The sequence below is a fragment of the Toxotes jaculatrix genome, chromosome 14, assembly GCF_017976425.1.
Source record: "Toxotes jaculatrix isolate fToxJac2 chromosome 14, fToxJac2.pri, whole genome shotgun sequence".
Lineage (NCBI taxonomy): Eukaryota > Metazoa > Chordata > Actinopteri > Toxotidae > Toxotes > Toxotes jaculatrix.
The window spans coordinates 5,336,071-5,354,348 of NC_054407.1; the positions used below are offsets into that span (position 1 = coordinate 5,336,071).

Sequence of the window (18,278 nt, forward strand, 5' to 3'; positions counted from 1 at the left end):
TCATCTTTTCTTTAGTTTACTGTAAATTAAAATATGATTAAAAGAAAAATTCAAAAACAATCAGAAGAGCTTGCCTTTATTTTTAGCCCCGAGTGGAGTCATCAGGTCTTGCCGGCGCTCACAACTGCTCACCAAGCTTTACACTGGTGTGGGCAAACAGTAATGACTGAAGCCAGCCACTGCAGCAATATTTTCTTTTGTTTAAATCGATTTAGAGCTTTTGGCATCTAGGGAAGCAACAACAAAAGTCTGAAAAGCAAGAGGGACGTATCCCTCAAGTTACCACTGGAAATATGCCCCATGTAATAACATGGTGTCTTGCAGTAATTCAGTGAGCCTTCAATTCAAAGTTACACTGGGCGCTTGGAGCCCAGCATACTTGCTTGCAAGTTTTCTTTTGATTTGAAGATCTACACACCTTGGAAAACTCAGAATTGAGCACGGCTACTTATTCTGCTCCGGACTTTTTCTTTTCTCGTCTTTGTGGACCTGCTTTTATATTGGACCAATCTAAATGATCCATTTTAAATCATTTTGAAGCTTAGGTCAATATTACAATATGCAAAATACACGTCGGCCTGTCGAAGCAAGGTCATTTTAACACTGGACCTGCTCAAAAGTGAGAACATCTCAGCTTTTTTCACAGTATTTTACTTGGTTTATGAGAGCACAAACACAGCTCACATGACTTTTTGAAACTACTTTTGAGAGCAAGTTGAATCTCGACCCAGCTGCAGATATTTTCACTTCAAGGCACTTGAAGCAAATTGCTTAGCTAAATGTCACCTGTTCTTTTTTCAGTTCTTCCCTTACTGTCTCTTTCTGCTTCTCGTTTCTCCTTTGTGCTTCTTATAAATAGGATTTATAATTTTTTTTTGCTTCACTATAACCTTGTCCCTTTACCCCTTTGCCCTGCAGATGGCTCCAATTTTAACAAGTCAGAATGAAGAGGAAAAACACAGTCAAACAGAAAAGGAGCATTAGAAAAAGAAAGAAAAGAACTGAATAAAGTTATGTGAAAGAATGGTATTTAGTGACGCTTTTCCTCTCACAGAAAATGTGCATACATGTATGTGTGTGTAAGCTATTGTGTATCTTTGTGTGTGACTCTGAAATCCCCCAAGAGAGCCTAATGTGTCATTTGGCGACTCAGTGGTCTGGGACAAAGTACTGACAAACTGTCAATCCACTCTTTGTTCCTAGCCAACCAGGTGGGCTATCTTGCATCACCACTTGTCTAGGTATGTGTGCGAGCGTGTGTGCGTTTCTACGTGCGATCGTGTCACCCGCAGCCAAAACATTTACACCACAATACGAGACGCCAGGCTGCAGGCAAACCAACAATTAAACCCAGTAAATAAATAAACTATCTATGAATTATGTATTCAGAAAGCAGGCGAGGTGCGGTAATGTGAAGGCTGCAGGCAGATAATGCTCACTTCTATATCCGCCTGAAAGGATTTCCTGTGAGTCAGGGTTTTTAGTGGAATAGAGCGATTTGAAACCAGAGAGAGAACTATGCGATTTGTGTCGGGTATATTAGTCTGTGTGTGTGTGTGTGTGTGTGTGTGTGTGTGTGTGTGTGTGTGTGTGTGTGTGTGTTGGTGCCACTGAGGACAGTCTGGGGGGGGGGGGGGGGCTGAGATGTGTCTGATGACTCATTCCCCGAAAGATAGACAGAAATACAAGACAGGCACGGAGAGAGACAGGTAGGGTAAACCTTCAGAGTAAACTGATAGAAGAAGAAAAGAGGAAACAATAAAAGGAAGTTAGAAACAAAAAGACGATGTTGCTGACTCATTTTTCAGCGGGACATCAACCAACGTCAGGTGGCTGATTAACAGCAAAACATTGGAGTGTATTTATAGAACACTAGAGCAGAATACAAAACAATAGAACAGACCCCAGTGTAGTGTCTGTATCTGTTAGTATCATAGGGCAAACTGATGACCAGCAACAATAGACCTCCAGGGATCTGTCAACAATATGCTCAACTGATGGATACAGTAATTAGCACAATAACTGACGGAGGATGGACAACACTGGTTAGACTCAACAGTCCATGTAATTGTCCTTGCAATGATGTAGCAGCATGAGCTCTGACTGTTTTCTTTATCTGCTCTCATTTGTCTGTCTGTCTCTCTGTCTGTCTGTCTGTCTCCTACTCTACAGACCCACAAATGTCATCTGTTCCTTACTGAGCAGCATGTAATTAAGATGAGATACTTCTCTATTAGTCGTGTATGAACTGCTGTCATATAGTGATATATGTGTTAGTCTACAAACTCTAATCCAACACTGTGTAAAGCATAAACAAGCAGAAGCAGCTTCTCGTGTACAAAGAAGTATTAGGGCAAACATGAAACAAAAACTGAAATGAGATCAGATGTTGTTACGTAGCCTGATATCTGCTTTCAAGTGGTACACGATCAACAGACTTGATGACATGATTCCTGAATAACATAAATGGACATGTTCAGAAACACTGGTTGGAGTCACTGAAGAGTTAAAGGTCCCATAAAAGGGTTATTATACACCTCAGTCTCCACTCCACTGATTCTTAATGCTCCATACTGATTTTCATAAATAATAGAACTTTATTCAATGCATATAACAACTTCATTCACACAATGTTGTGATTTTTTTCTTCAAGAAATTATGATTTTATCCTTGAAACCTTCTGTCTTTTTCCATTGGTGCTCCTACAGTGATACCACAACGTATGTAAAAGCATTAGGTTAGTGTTTGCAGTTGCCAGCTATTGCTCATGTTAGCAGCAAAGCTAAGTATCGTATCCTTACATGACTTCATGTACGGCAGGTGGAGAGCCAGAGAGCAGAACTATACTTAATTAATTTTTCAGGTCTGGAAGTCATTCAGTCACATATTCATCTTTTTATTGACCCCCTTTCGTCTCACAAAAAAAATGTAATAACCAGTAGTGGCTCTTTTAAGGACCCACTGTCGAGGCTTCCTTTCTCCTTACTTTGATCTTTGTGAAAATGATGTAATGCACTCAGTGTGCAAGTTCACAGTGAATCAAAGCTCCTTTCTAGTAGTTTTAGAGAATGAGAGCTGCTATGGTAGACTGTATGAGCCATTGTTTAGTTAAAAATCTTAAGGGATAGGTATTGATTATTGATAGCTGCCTGCAAAGGGTTACTTTAATATTGTATGGGTTCAAAACATACTGCATATAAGTTTCAGAACAATCCTCTGTTTTTTTTTTGTTTTGTTTTTCTGCTGTAGAATTGTATCAGGGCACACTGCCTACAGGTGACTGAATTTCACAGAACAACTGTTTTAACTTTTTAAGCATGTAAAGAAATTGTTTCCTTTTTTTTGTTATTGTACTGGAGAGGCAGTGTAGGTCTTTCAGTGTATTGGTGTTTTGTATTCATTGATTAACTAAGGTAACCTAAGTCACTGCTGCAGAGTGTCATATGAAATCAAATCAAATGAAATGTATGACTGTGTTCGATGAATGGGCCTTTCAGTTTCACATTTTCATACACATAAATATAATAGTGAACTACAAACCCAATCAACATGTTTAAAACCAGCAATAGCTGGAATTAACTGTGTGTGTGTGTAGAGGTGACCGCACCTTGACCCCAACGTGGGACGGAGGTTAGAGTAACAACCTAGAGGAATGAATGAATGGGAAAGGGAGGGAAAGTAGATAGAAAGTAAAAGAAAGACTGAGGCAGAGAGAAAATTAGAAAAAGAGGTGTGTGTGTGTGTATGTTTGTGTCATCCAGTGTGTGAGGGCATGATAGCATGGCTGACTGACTGGCCCACTGAGGCTGGAAGAGATGAACGAAAGGTCAGGAGATGTCAGGCATAGCTGAGAAACACACACACACACAGAGTCCATCTCCACGCCATGACTGAATATGGATCAGAGATTCACACTGTGCTTATGAGCATGAAACGCAATGAGGCACTTCTATGATCGGGTCAGATCCTGTCTAGCACGAATCTTTCTTTGTGTTTGCAGAAGCGTTTCCATAAATTGCCGGCAGCCTGAAGGAGGAAAAGCGTTGGAGTACATGAGAGGCTGTTTCCACAGTAACGTACCTTGATTTGCCAGATTGTGCTAGTGTGTGGTTTGGCAAATCAGCTAACTGATATTTGTCTGAGGCATTCACAGGATAAAGGTATCATTAGGGAACCAGCTGCAGACGGTGCCAGTGACCTCAGACCTCATCAGTTATCATGTATTTACTGTGCTGATGCACACAGTGTCAAAATAATGAGTGATTTTATTCATTTGTTGTTTTTTTTTTTTTTTGTTTTTTTATCTCCACGTAAAGCCTATATGCACTCTTTCATTTTGCCAGAGACATTTGAGTGTTTCTGTAGGTCACTTTGTAGAGGTAGTCAGGTCTTAATTTAGAAAAAGATGATGAAAAATATTCGTTAATATGCTTTTTTCCAGGGTGGAAACAAGCCTAAAACTAAATGATACATAACTTTTGCCACAAACTAGGACAAAGTATATTACAATTTTCATAAATGAATAATCACTGAAGGATATTGCACAAGAAGGACAAACAGATGTGTGGTTCTTGATTGGTAAAACAGCACTTCCTGACGTTCTGGCACCGAATAAACTGAAAGGATCAGTATCACCAAATCATAAATCAAAAGTAGGTGCCAAAATGAACACTGAGCAAGCCACATGAATACAACAATCACAAAGCATGTTCAGAAATCACCAGGACAGACAACGGAAACAAACCAATGACCGAATAAATCAACAGGTAGATAAATGGATGGAGGGAATGATGGATAGATGGAAAGCCCAAGGAGAGAATGAGGAATATTTACAATATGAAAAACACAGGCTCTGGTAACCCATACTGCTACAAATAAAATAAAAAAAATCAATTAGTAATTAATTACTTAAATTTTTCATATATCTTAAAACTGATTTGACTTTTTTAAAGAACTTATTTCTGTGTGTTTTCAGGACACAGAGGATTTGAATATTGTGCAGTGCAGTAATTAAATGCCAGGTCCTTTTTAAAGCCAGTACCCTCACCTAGTGTCTAATTCAGAATTCATGTAATGCTAAAATAAAGGTGAATCCTGTTTATTACAGCACTATGCATAAATGAGTGACAATACAAATGTGAAATGTTGTCATGCTGCCATTAACATTAACATCTGCGTCTACTGGTGTCATATCGAGAAGATGGAGAGATTCAGTGAATGAGACAAAGGTAAGATAGATAGACAGAATGTATATATGTATAAATAAATAGTTGGATTACTTTGTCATTCTTTGCTCGGCTTGATTTTGATTCCACACAAGGAATTCGGGGTCGTACCTATCGAGGGGGGACAGGCAGAGAGAAACAAGAGAGAGGTATATGTTGGCTGTCTGGCAACAACTTATTCAATAACCAATAATAGTGATGATTAGTAAATAGAAATCAATATATAGCCACTAAACTCGTCTTTCTCTCTCAACATCTGGTAATCAGGCAGTGGTGGAGGAGGTGGGCAGGGTGACGGACATGCACTTAGAGCAGGTGGTGGGGAGATGGTGGGTATGTCAATTAAAGAGAGGGTCTTAGGATAAAACAAATTGTGCATTGCTTTGTTCCTTTCATACACCAAACTGGACATTCAGCTAGTGGTTGCTGCACAGTTGCACAATTTCTAAACATCTAGATCCAAAGTCCAGATCTTGCTGAATTCTTTCAACAGGCCTCAGGAAGCAGAGGTTTACTGTAGGTTGCAAACAGGTGTTTACCAGTGAATCTGTAAGGTCACAACCTTTGTACAGTACATAACATATAAACACACTAAACAAATACATGTTGCTATTTTGTGCCTACTGTGTCATCCCCTTTTTCAAGGAATACAACAAGTTATTTCCTGAAGTTGGCCTGTTAGTCAACTTAACTGCTGAATGATACACAGATGACAACATCACCCATGTGTTATTTATTTAAATGTTCCTTTTATGTAATTGAAGCTGACTAGCTTTATCTCAGAAAAGCAGGACTTGTACCAGAGGAGCTTAATGGTGAGTAAATGACAAGCTGAGCTGCTAAGCCTGTTACATGTAGGTTAAGTTTAAACAAGATAATAATAGAATGATATAAAATGTGTCATTTTAGCCAATACTTTTTTCCACATTAACTGAGGTGGTGGCAAATGATGAATAAATGGTTGCTTAAAGTTCATCTTTAATGATTAAAAAGAAATCTGGTGATTTCTTTTTAATCATTGAAAGTTCATTGTGTCTAATATACTGCTACTTTTCTATATTTCACACACTGATCTTTTACATATAGATTATGCCTATGATAAAAAAAAGGTTCCATGTTGGAATAATCTTATGTGAATGATTGTGGTGTTAGCATTGGCCCATTGGCCAATATCCTAAAAACAGGTTATGTTTACTTATTTACTCATTTTTTTTCTTATTGTCAGCAAATTCCATGAAAAAAACAAAACCAATGATGAACCGATCCTAGTGAGAGGTATTTTTTGTATATTTCCTTGCCGTCACAACCTGACATAGCTTATTCCTCGCTGTCACATACCTCATTTGTACCCCACAGACTACATCACTGAGCCACATGTTCCTTCATTACGGTAAATGTGGGCATTGTAGTTTATCTATTTACTCCTTTTACATGTGTTAAACTACAATACCCAGTTGTGTCAGCAAATTACTGAGCCAATTTAAAAAAAAAAAATGAAACAATATATCTGAGACCACTTTAAAAAAAAAAAAAAAGTCTTCCCTGGAAAGAATGGGCTTGGGGCTGAGTGCCACAGACACAGGAAGCCGAAACGTTTTGAGAGATGGGCGAACACCTTGTTGATTATGGTCATTTTATGGGATTAGTAGACATAAAAAAAATATCATATAATATATAATAACACACTTTTCCAAAAACTTCCTCTTTAAGCTGTAGAGCAGCAGCAGCCCAGTGAGCTTGTAACCAATAAAGCTGGGATATATGGGATTAGAATATTTCCTGTATAATTATAATCCTGGGAGACCCTCCCTTTAACGCAAAGTGGGCAACAAGCCGCTCAAATAGCACTGACTGTGCATGTTGTGAATGTAAAGCAAAATGCCATGCATCACAAGTCAGTACTGTAAATGTAGCAGTGCAGATGTGTGGATGCTGGAAGCTACACAACAAAAAAAAAAAAAAGATGCCAGAGCTAAAGAGTGAACAAACAGACGATGTGAGTGCAATGTGCACAGAGAAATAAACACTTGGGCAATGGGTGGAGGAAAGAGCGATGGCAACAACAACCAGTGTCACCTACGCTAACAACACAGAAAGTTGCTTTTCTGTTTCCAAAGGTTACCATATAATAAAGTGACTCAGCACAAAAGAGACTTCCTCATTAGAAATATTGAATATGTGCAAAAATACTGTACATATGTCCTGCTTACACCTGAGCTGAAGTGTCACAAAGAGAGAAACTTCAGCTTTAATTAGACTGCGTCTGTCTTTGACAGCTAGTCTGTGCAGTCATTAGTCAGAGAGAAGAGGACAAGAAAGAATAAGAAAGAGAAGTCCAAGACACGGTTGGAATAGTATTTCAGACTTGATTTTAGCTAGGACAAAAGAATGATAAAAACAGCTATTAAGCTGTCTCTGTATGTGTCTCTCTCTTCCTCTGTTTTTGTCACTGTCTCTCTCTCTCTCTCTCTCTCTCTCTCTCTCACACACACACACTCACACTCGTACACACAGAGCTCTCTTGGCTTGAAGGCAGACTTCATGCAGACTTTCCACATTAACTGTGTCTACCTTCTGTACAGGATGTGACTGATTGTCACAGATAGAGAAGCACTCCGCTCCTAGCGGCAACAGCAAACTTTTAAATTGGACCTAGAGGTGTGCACAGGCATTCATACGGCAGTGTGAACAAGCCCCGACACCAGGCAAACTAGAGAGGACAGTGAAAGATGTGGCGTGATGTGTTCCTCATACTAAAGCCCAGATTCAGCCAGCCTTTTACTGCACTGGACTGTCAAATCCTGACAGTCAATTATCTGTTTAGGTGCTACAAACTGTTTGGTGTCACCATGTCACACTTCCAACTCTGAGAGTCATTTGTGCATTGCAATTAAATTCTTTTTTTTTTTCACTGTTAATGCTCAGTGTTCTCCAGGTTATTGATATAGCTTTAATTTGGTGAATCTGGCCATCAGTAAGTTCAGTGATAGTGGAAAGGGAACGGAACAAAGGGCTTCATCAACAAGCCAGAGCTGAATCGAAGTGAAAATGTTTTGTTCTTCCTCACCTTGGGTCCTTCTGGATGCTGTCCACAGATGGAGACCGGCCCAGGGCAGCCTCAGGGGGGAGTGTGGGGCCTGACTTGCTGTAAGGCGACTCAGTGGACGGGCAGAACTGCAGAGTGCGGTATGGGTTGGCGTAGTCGGCTGCCCCGCCTCCTGTGGCGAAGCTGCCTCTCTGAAAGGTGGCGGTGGCGCTCTGGCTTCCCGTTCGCTGCAAGGGGATTGGGTCGACACCGGGGGAGGGCGGGGCTAAAGCAGGAAGAGGAGCGTAGGGACAGAGCAGATAGTTGAGGACCTCTTGGTACAATTGGTTCACCACTGGGTTTGATGCAGCTGAGGAAGGGGGTTTGGGGGGGGGGCATGAGGAGTGGGGGACCAAACACAAGAGCCAACAATGCACGTATACACACACACAATGAGTACAAAGCAACAACACCAGCACCAATGGAACAAAACAGCACAGAAGAAAAACAAAAGAAAGGGAAGAAGCAAAAAAAAAGTAAATAAATGTGACAAACTGCTGAGACAACTTACAACTCAATCGGTGGAGTAACTTCAGATGATAAGGTGAGCTTACCAAATGAGTTTAAGATTTTCACGTGGATGGAAAATCACAGACAGAAGCAGTTAAATGAAGCATACATGCAACATCAAAAGAAAGTTTAAAGAAAAATAAACGTCACAGGTCACACATAAAGCTTTGCAGGTACCTGCAAAACATAGTTTTTAACAGTTATGTAATGTTCCCTATGACATGGCTGCGTTAACTAAGAATAGGGGCTGTTGGCCCCCATGACCCCCTTCCCATTCATCCCACTCTCTGTGCATTGTGTCTATAACAGTCCATCTTCAAGTGCCCATTAAATAGTGTATACTACACATGGGAGCTTCATTATATTTTGCCCCATTCTGAAATACTATTCTGGCCACAGGTTTGCCGTGTATCATGGGAGCACAGTCTCAATGTTTTACCTCAAATAGAGCCTGTTGGCTCCCCACACAAATGAATGGCATAAAATAATAATAATAACAAAGACTTTTCAGAATGGTCTGATACAAAGTGTCATTTCAGAGTGTTTGTTCATCATTTTACAGCTGATCCTTTTCAAGCGATTGTGTGTGGGCAAAACTTTTTTGGGTCAGTATGAGCTGTGTGATAACGTGCTACCCACTGTGGTCCTGCCAAAATCTCCTCACAGCCCAGCCCTTTTCCCAGAGGCCTGTCCTGGCTGCTCTTCATAAGAAATAGTCCCACATACATTAACTGTGTACATTACAAAACAAATGTGCAGTTTTGCTGTTGCATTGATTTACCACAAATGAACCGCCATATGGTGATCCTGAGGCTTTTGGGGCCCCTGAGGGTTTGGTTGAGTGTGTAAACCCATCCTTGATGTAGAAACCTCAGAACACCACTGAACCTTCACAACCTCCTTTGTCAGTCTCAAACACAGGACAGGTTTGGGAAACATTCGGGCAGTTACACCAGCTCACTCTGAGAGAGGTGAGGCGGGTCACCGTCTGTGTGTAACTTGATAACTGCAGGGACCTTGACTAGGCCTGAGGAAATTCACCTGTGATGTGAAGTCGGGTGTGAAGTGTTGTCTGCTTGATTCGAACTCTGTTCATCATCTCAAAACTATCTGAGTTGACCTTGAAACACAGCCAGGCTTCAAAGGCTACTTTGTGTCGCACAGAAAAAAATATAAAGCAGATCAAAGCTAATGTATTATTTCTGACAGACAGTGTGGGGGTTGTTGATGCCGTCATGACTTACATGCACAGACACAAAGCTGGACATGATGATTGTTACTTTGATGCTTCAAAGTGACCTGTTTGGGGAGGCAGCATGATAAAAATGACCTAAGACCTCTTAATGAATCTCTCCGTTTTGTAGAAAAAGAGTGAGATTTTCTTGCATGTTTCTCTCTGTGTGTATTTCTCTCTAAAGTGACGCTCAACATTCAGGCGACCGAACCGGCGGCACAACGTTGAAAACATTTTAGGACATGGTTGATTTGCTTTGATTTCAAAGCACCCAAGCTAACGCCCGTGGGATTAATTGAGATTAATTTTCAGCCTTGAAACTAATTAGTTAACAGACTGTGACTGAGAGACAAATTGCCATTGAGACCCCAATTGGATTTGCCTACCTGATCTGGTAAATAGCTCTACATGATCAGATGGAAAGACGAAGTCTCTTATGTACTGCAGTCTTTAATATAACACCACTCCATTAAAAAAAAAAAAAAACACCTAGTTTTTAAGTGGGACCAAGCTGTGACTTTTTCTCTTCTGTCTCTCTGTACTGGAAAGTATTTCTTTGATCCATCATTTTATTCAGGGTGCCATGTGATGTCTTCGTGTGCTCTGATTTTTAAATTTAGATAGTTCAGTGGGTGATTTGCAGAACGCTGCAGATATTTCTAGTGTTGGGCTATTTGAGGAATTTTCTGGGAATCGTCACAGTCTCACTCTGATCTGCTGCAAATGTTACTTGTGGTTTTAATGTACCATCCTCATCCTTCTCATGCTTCTAATAAGGAACCTTTATAAAACTTTGGTGGTTAATGAGCCATTTACTCATGATTTACATATCATTTTAAAGCTGTTGCCTGGTTGTATCGAAATGTGTGCGACTGTTGTTTATCCCACTCCAACATGACGCTGCTGGTACGCCAACAATTTAGTACTGCAATTCCACAGAGTCGGGAGGTTTTATTAGACGTCCCTCTGCCTGGTAAACACCCGTGTCTCTCAAACTCCACGCCTCGGTTCGTGACACATGGTTTTCTGTTAAGAATATGTCGTCTCCGTGCTGAGATAACCCTGATGACATCCTCAGGGCTATTTTCTCAGATTTCAGACAGCTCCTTTCAGAGCGACACCAGAAATTCAAAAAGAGATTTCACAGGTTGAGCAGTAGTACTCCCTGTGGCAAGTGTAATGAAGTTCATGTGAAAAACAGCTGCATTTGAAAATCTCAGCCACAATTTTTTATTTATATCTTAGTAAAACTGACCTGCAGACTGACTTCATTACATTACTGACTAACATTCATTGCTGCAAATGACTAATTAGCTTTTCGTTTGTTACACAGTGAGAAATCTGTCATACTTTATTTATTTATTTGTAACTGTTTACTGGTGACTTACTAACATTTACATCTGCAGACTTATAAACACTTTATAAAGGGTGCCTGATAAGAAAGAGGTAGCTCTTCTTCTAACTGAGCTCTGCTTTCTCATTTTGTTCCTAAAACTTTCCTCTAACCTTTTATTAAACCCCAAATCTTTATGATCTCCAACCTTCATGTTCACTCCCTGTGTCCGTCCCTTTCTTTTCCTACCATTCATCTTTCTTTCTTATTTTTTTCTATCTCTCCTAAACACCTTCGTTGCAAATCTGCAACCATTCTAGCGCATGATTTGTGATAACTTTGTGCATACCTTGCATGTTACTGCCTATCAGATGTTTGCTTTCTGCTCATACTCCCTCTGTGAAGTCTCCTTTATATTCCCCTTCTCCTCTAGGATTTTGTTTTATAGACTCAGCGCTTGTAGATATCACTTTAACTCCTTAAACAAATAACCTTCCATCTCATGGCTTTATTTTCTCAACCTCCAGCTCCCCATGTCTGCTTACCTTGTCCTCTAAGGTTGGGTTTGGTGTAGACTCTGTCTTCGTAGATGGGGTCAATGTGGTGTTCAGGAGACTGCAGAGGTCGGAGCTCAGCGCCCAGGTGACTGTGCTGGCTGCTGTAGGAACCTCTGGAGCCTGGCAAACACAGGGAACACAGAGGTTAGATATACTGACAGATGGACTGAGAGATAGATGGATAACTGAGTGGATGTACAGTAATATTCTCCGGGGACATCAATGTGCTGTCTAAGCAAAAGAAACTCTGTGAAGAATACAGATTAGAAAGCAAATGAATTTTAGGCCACTGAAGTCAGTATTGTCTTTTGAATGACTTCATAAAAGATTTATAGAAATGCTTTCATGTTTTGCTTTCTCTTTAAATTTTAATATGGCACAGGTATCCATTCATCATCATTTTCAAAGTGTCTTGGACTGCTGCTTTAGCTGTAGTGACACACACCATAAGAAAAATAAGCCATTTAACCAGTAGCTTACAGGAATAGGTCAGCTCTAAATTAGACATTATCTTGGACGTGTTTCAGCCAATTCAGTGTTTGGTCATTCAATGAATCTGCACGACGATGTACGACTGGCAACATTAATATCAGCGACAGTTACAATGTCATCACTGTAACTCTGACATGAGAGCGTGACACTGCATGCAAAACTTTATGATTTACCAAATAAAAACAAACTCTTTCACTAGTTTTGATTAACACGAGGCAGTAGTAATAGCTTTAAATCACTTTGTATTTCACATTTAATTCAGCTAAATAAAAACCCCACATTTTGAAAAGCCCCTAAATGAAAACAAACTGCTACTTTTTAAACTGAGGTCCTCAGGGGAGAAAGTGAATCTCATTCATGAATTCTTCACAAATTCACCAGCACATTTGGAATATAATAACTTTTAGATAAAAACTGAAGCCAGTTTAATCAAATATTTTGTAAGCTGTGTTTTCTTTCATCCTTTTGTGCACGCCGATGAATACTAATCACTCATAACTGGAAAGTGGGTTAATGTGACCTTTAACTATCACAAACTAACATAATGAAGAAATGCCATATAGGCCCTAAAGAAAACATTATCTATAATCTATAATAAACAATAGGAATTTAATTAAAGAGAAACTGATGTTCTAAAGACTAATTATTTGTATTAACAAATCAATTTGTAATAACTAATTCATGTTACCATTGCTAAAATTTAAATTCCATTACATTTTATATATTAACTCAAATAAATGTAAAGTGGATATTTCCCAAAAATGAATGACATGACATGACGGCACTTCACACACACAAAAAAAGTAATCATAAAGTTGTCTTGACCTCTGCCTGCCAGGCTACCAGGCCTTTGCAGGGTTGCGTTGGCGTATAGCTCGTGGGAAATCTTGTAGCTGTCTGCTCCGATGTGATGCAGCATGCGTTTAGTGGGCGACAGTGTGGCGTAGTTTCCCACTGCCGAGCTGAGCTGGTGGATGGGCGACGAGGTGTGGTTCCCCCCTGGGGAGGCTGCCATGGGGAGGGGTGAGGAGGAGCCAGCGGCGCCCGATGCTACCATGTTGATGGGCGATGAGGTGCTGCAAAGGGAATAAATTAAGCTGTTGGCGGCTTTGTATGACAGAATGAACATTTCCCGTTCTACTATAACTACTAACTGCTGCAGGCATTTAAAGCAAATTACAGTTTTTCATTTCAAAATTCGTTTTCAGGTCTTGAGGATTTCTACTCAGTCAGTGTAGTATAGTTGTTGTATAGTGTTCTCTATGTCTCTAGAGGAGCGTTGTCAACCCTGATAATGACATGGGTATTGGCAGAGATATTGGCCAAGATATCTCTGACTCTGCTGCTTTGATTCTCACTAATCGTTTTTACCTCTCTCTTTCACAAGTTTCCAAACTTTATTAGCGGAATGATACATTTCTTATCACAACTTTCAAGAGTTCTCTGCTGTTGTTTCCCTTTAAAGTGGCACCGTGTAAGAAGTGGCCGACTGTCGAATTCATACTCAACAAATTCAACAAACGGGGGGCAGCAATTTACCAGAGAGCTGGGGTGTCCACTCCTATCCTATAAAACAAGAAAATGCTTTTTTTTGCCATCGGGCATATCAGCTGGACTAAAGTGATTCTCTATTGTCTTTTGAGGTACAAAGTGGTATTACAAGACAATAATTTCAGTACATATCTCTGCAAGACACAATACATAGACGTCCATGTTGCCATGAATTTTGGACTGCCCACAGTTTGTGTGGACATTCAGGGTCATGGGCAGATCATAAAATCAATGCTGTGGCTACGCAGATGTGAAAATTTGAAATTGGACTTTATTCCACACTGACAAAATTATATATATTTCATTTCAGATTGTTTCGGCTCTTTATTGAAACTATATAATGTTTACACTAAGTGAAACATTTGCACCCAGTGGCTGCACCATTCCACCGATTAGATGTATTCAAGATATCCTGTGCATCATTTCCCCAAAATTCAGCCTGACACATTCGATATTTTTGGAAACTTTGGGACCTCCACTCGAATTTAAAATAAAATTCTGTGGGTTTGAACAACATTTGGCTACACAGCATGAGCTTGTAATGACTGGCCCACCAGCAGTCTGTTACTTTATGTGTTAAACAGTGTGTGTATTTTCAATGTATAAATTGTGCTTCAGGAGTTTTACTGCTCATGAGTAGTGCACTAAAGCCTGCAATCAATGCATAGAACAATATAATACCTTTAACTGCTGAGGTGCACAAAACCTTGCTTTCAAAAAAATTCCAAATCAACACCCTGAAACTGGTGTGACCGGTACAATGGTACATCCTCAGAAACCACACTTGGGTTTAATAGTTTAACCATGATATACTCAAACAAACAGCATGCAGTGCATCTGCTGTAATGCTTGTTAAAGCACTACTTAGATTGGTTCCAGCCTTTATTCCATAATGCAGCAGGCTGAGGCATAATAAAGTATAATGTAAAACTACCTTTAAAGGATCAGCACCGGAGTCTCACATCACTAATACAAGCACAGAGCTTTTGTTCTGAAACAGACTACAGGCTGGAAAGAAAGGCTTTCAAAGCCAGAAATTTCAACACCAGATGAAGTAACTGCTGAGTCACTGGTATCGATCAACAACCGTATCGACCCCCTTTGCGCTTTGGGACCAGTAAAATTCTTACGTAATGTGCTCCTAACAATGAGCCCTTATTAAATCAATTGGTCAGAGTGAAATTGAACCAACCTGTAGGACTTGGCAAGTCGGCTGGGAGACTGTTTGGGTGAGGACACCCTCTGTAGCGTGGCATAGCTGGGCATGTCAGAGGAGGCTGATCCCAGGCGCTGCAGCTTGGTAGGGGATCCCACCGCCTGCAGAGGGGAGCTGACACGCTGTAATAGAAGAGTTGTACTTCATTAAAAGGGAATGTCACTCACTTTAAATATTCATCCACTCCTCTTATTCATATCATTACTTTCAGAGAGATGAACAACTCCCCAAGGAACTGGAAAACCAGAGAGCACAGACTCTAATCTGTGATAACATCATGATGAAGAGCTTGGAGTTATCAGACCAAATATAAAGGGATGACTCTGAACTTTTATAACCAAATGAACTCGAAATGCGGCTGCAAGCAATGGGCCGCCAAATGAAGTTCCCTCAGAATTCTAAACATGCACTTTCATTTTGCTCCAAATGGGGAAATAAGTTGAAGAAATATTTGCCAGGTCTTGCAGTTCCAAAGCTAAAGGTACAGTTTTAAACGCTCCATTAACTTGGATGAGTATGGTCAAGACACGCTGAAGTGAGGATGCTGCCAATTTCTGATACAGTGGAAAAGTGCTGTTCAATCTCTTTAAATGAATCCAAAGACATGATTAACACAGGACTCTTAAAATCCTAAGCTCTGAGCCTGAAAAATTAATTTATCACAGTGCAGCAAAAGAAGCAATGAAACAGTAAATCATCACTGAAGAGGCCACGATTTAATACAACTTTGCTGCATTTTGGCTGCACTGTTGACCCCATACAAGGAACTGCTTGCAAATCAAATAATTCCATTGTACTAATTGCAAGAAAAATGCAGGATACGCTTTTTCTTCAGTTGCTATTACAATAGCAGTAAAGTTAGCTGAAGAGTGGGCATAGTTTGGCTTCCACAGCACTGTGTTTGTAGTGTATGAAGAGCTCAACATCTGCCCCAGATGTGACTAATACTTTGGTGGTAAAGTAGAAATGATAAGCATGTGGCAGCTGAAGCTTTCAGTAGGCTAATTTTCAGTAGCCTTGCTAGTTCAGCTACTTGTAAGGTAAGAGGATGATCAGTGAAGAAATGCATGACACAGCTGTCGTCAAAAAATGAATAAGACTCTCTACAACACTTAAACACAGTTAAGCTTGTTGATCAACCTGCTGTGTTGCAGTATCTTTTCACCTCTTGTTTTGCTGGGATTCTCAGCCGCCACTGGAATCAGAAAACTGCTGTGAATCAAGTATGCTACAGCTGTTGCTCTCCACAAAGGAGCAAGCTACAATGTTTTTAGAGGCTCAGTGGGAGCCTAGGGACGGTAAGCGTAGTATTTCTTTAATGCCACAGAATAGAAAAGGCCAATAGAAACTGTAACACTCCACCTGGTAACAGGGTTATAGCAATGTTAAGGATTCCAGTAGTGTACTACTGAGGCAAGAGGAGAAATCATCCATCAGACCACAACTGAAGCATCACAGCAATCTCTTCAGGGATTTGTACCTGTGCAGGCAAAGTGGCACAGGAGTAATATATGGATGGTCCAGCTGGTGCAGATCCTCCCTCAGTGGGCATATGGAAGGCGCTGCCATGGGCCTGTTGGGCAAATGAGTCTCTCTGGGACTGGGATGGAGAGTCTGTCCCCACTAACTGGGCAGCTGCACGGCTGGACGTCACCTAGAGATGGAGAGAGATGAGAGGAGTGAGGAAAGGGAGCGTGCAGGCAACAAGTGAGAAGTAGACAGGGATGTAAATGAAGGAAGACGGGGGAGAAGGTAGGAGGGAAGGGGAAGAGGAGAAGCAACAGAGTGACAAAGACAGAACAAAGAGAGGGGTAAGGTGAGAAAGAGAAAACAGAATGGGACAGGAGGTAGAGGCATGTAGTGGAGGTAGAGGAAAAATAGACCGTCTGATCAATGTGTGTGTACCTGGTTGTAGCTGTGAACGGCTCCTCCAACTTGCCCGGTGCGGCCCGTGATTGTTTCCCCAAGTGCCAGGCCTTGGTTACTATGGTAACCAGCTGCCGCATAGGCATCCTGGTTGTTGAGCTGCAAAGCGCTTTGGGACAGGAGTCCTTGTCCTGATGCGGAAAAAAAAGAAAGAGGAGAAGAATAATAAAGTGTTAAAGGGCAATGAAGAAACACTTGATGTCTAGACACAAGTGTTGTTTCTTTTATGCAAATTCATTAACTGGTAATTTTCTATGTGAGACGAGGAATCAGGGTTTGGAGTTTGAGAGATGTCAAGAGAGGTTATATCATGGTTTGAGACAAACCTCTGATCACTGTCAAAAGCCACCTTAAGACTTAGTTTCACTCCTGTCAAGTTGGTTTTATGTAACTGTTCTTTGACAACTTTTGCCTCTGTTAACGGTCTGTCTTTGTGTAAAGATCGTTCATGGCCTTGAAGGTGTTTTGTAACCCAGTTACATCTCACATGTTATACAATGTATAACTCTTTTATGGGATAACAATGAATGGAAACGGAACAGATACAACTGTCTCAGTTCGTAACAGACCTTGAAATGAAGAGAGGAAAAATAAAGAAAAGGGAAGAAAAAAAGGACTGAAAGCTGAAATAGACTGAATCAGAATTCCTTGTCCTCTTTTTTGAGACACCCATTTGCTTTTTACCCACTATGTTATTCCAGCCTCTCTCCCACTCTTTTCCTCTCATGCTCTGTGACCTTTAAATCTCACTCAGTTCCTGACCTCCATTTAAAACACACTCCTTCTCTGTCTTCCATTCTCACTCTCTCTCTATCACTTCCTTTATCGCTCTCCACTACCTGTCTTTCTTTCTCTCCACTCCATATTTCTCTGTATAATTCAGCAGGGGGAGCAGACAGTGTTAGAATGAGGCCAATAATACAGAAACTCTCACAAACTCACCCACGGTTTTGTTTAGATTGAGTTTTTGGGAAATAAAGCTTTCTTGTCAAGAGTTAGGCTACAGAGCCATGAGTCAACTAGCAAAGCTTAGCATTGAGACAGGAAACGGGGGAAAACAGCTAGCCTAGCTTACTCCTAAGTTCAAAAACATGCCAACCATCACCTCTAAATGTCACTCATTAGCATGTTGCAGCTGTCACCACTCCT

General features: G+C 40.6%; 1 protein-coding gene across 5 annotated transcripts in view; it reads right to left on the reverse strand.

Annotated features, from left to right (window-relative positions):
• The window catches only part of ctnnd2b (catenin (cadherin-associated protein), delta 2b), a 114,557-nt gene that overhangs the window by 48,897 nt on the left and 47,382 nt on the right, over positions 1–18,278 (reverse strand). For 2 of the 5 annotated variants that reach the window (XM_041054969.1, XM_041054968.1), the window contains exons 5-10: positions 17,109–17,260; positions 16,684–16,857; positions 15,180–15,325; positions 13,268–13,512; positions 11,933–12,064; positions 8,293–8,620 (exon numbers count right to left, since the gene is read on the reverse strand). In XM_041054969.1, the coding sequence (XP_040910903.1) occupies positions 8,293–8,620; positions 11,933–12,064; positions 13,268–13,512; positions 15,180–15,325; positions 16,684–16,857; positions 17,109–17,260 (1,177 nt within the window). Of the gene's footprint in view, positions 1–5,279; positions 5,337–8,292; positions 8,621–11,932; positions 12,065–13,267; positions 13,513–15,179; positions 15,326–16,683; positions 16,858–17,108; positions 17,261–18,278 lie in introns of all 5 variants that reach the window. The other 3 variants (XM_041054971.1, XM_041054967.1, XM_041054972.1) reach the window with 3 other exon arrangements.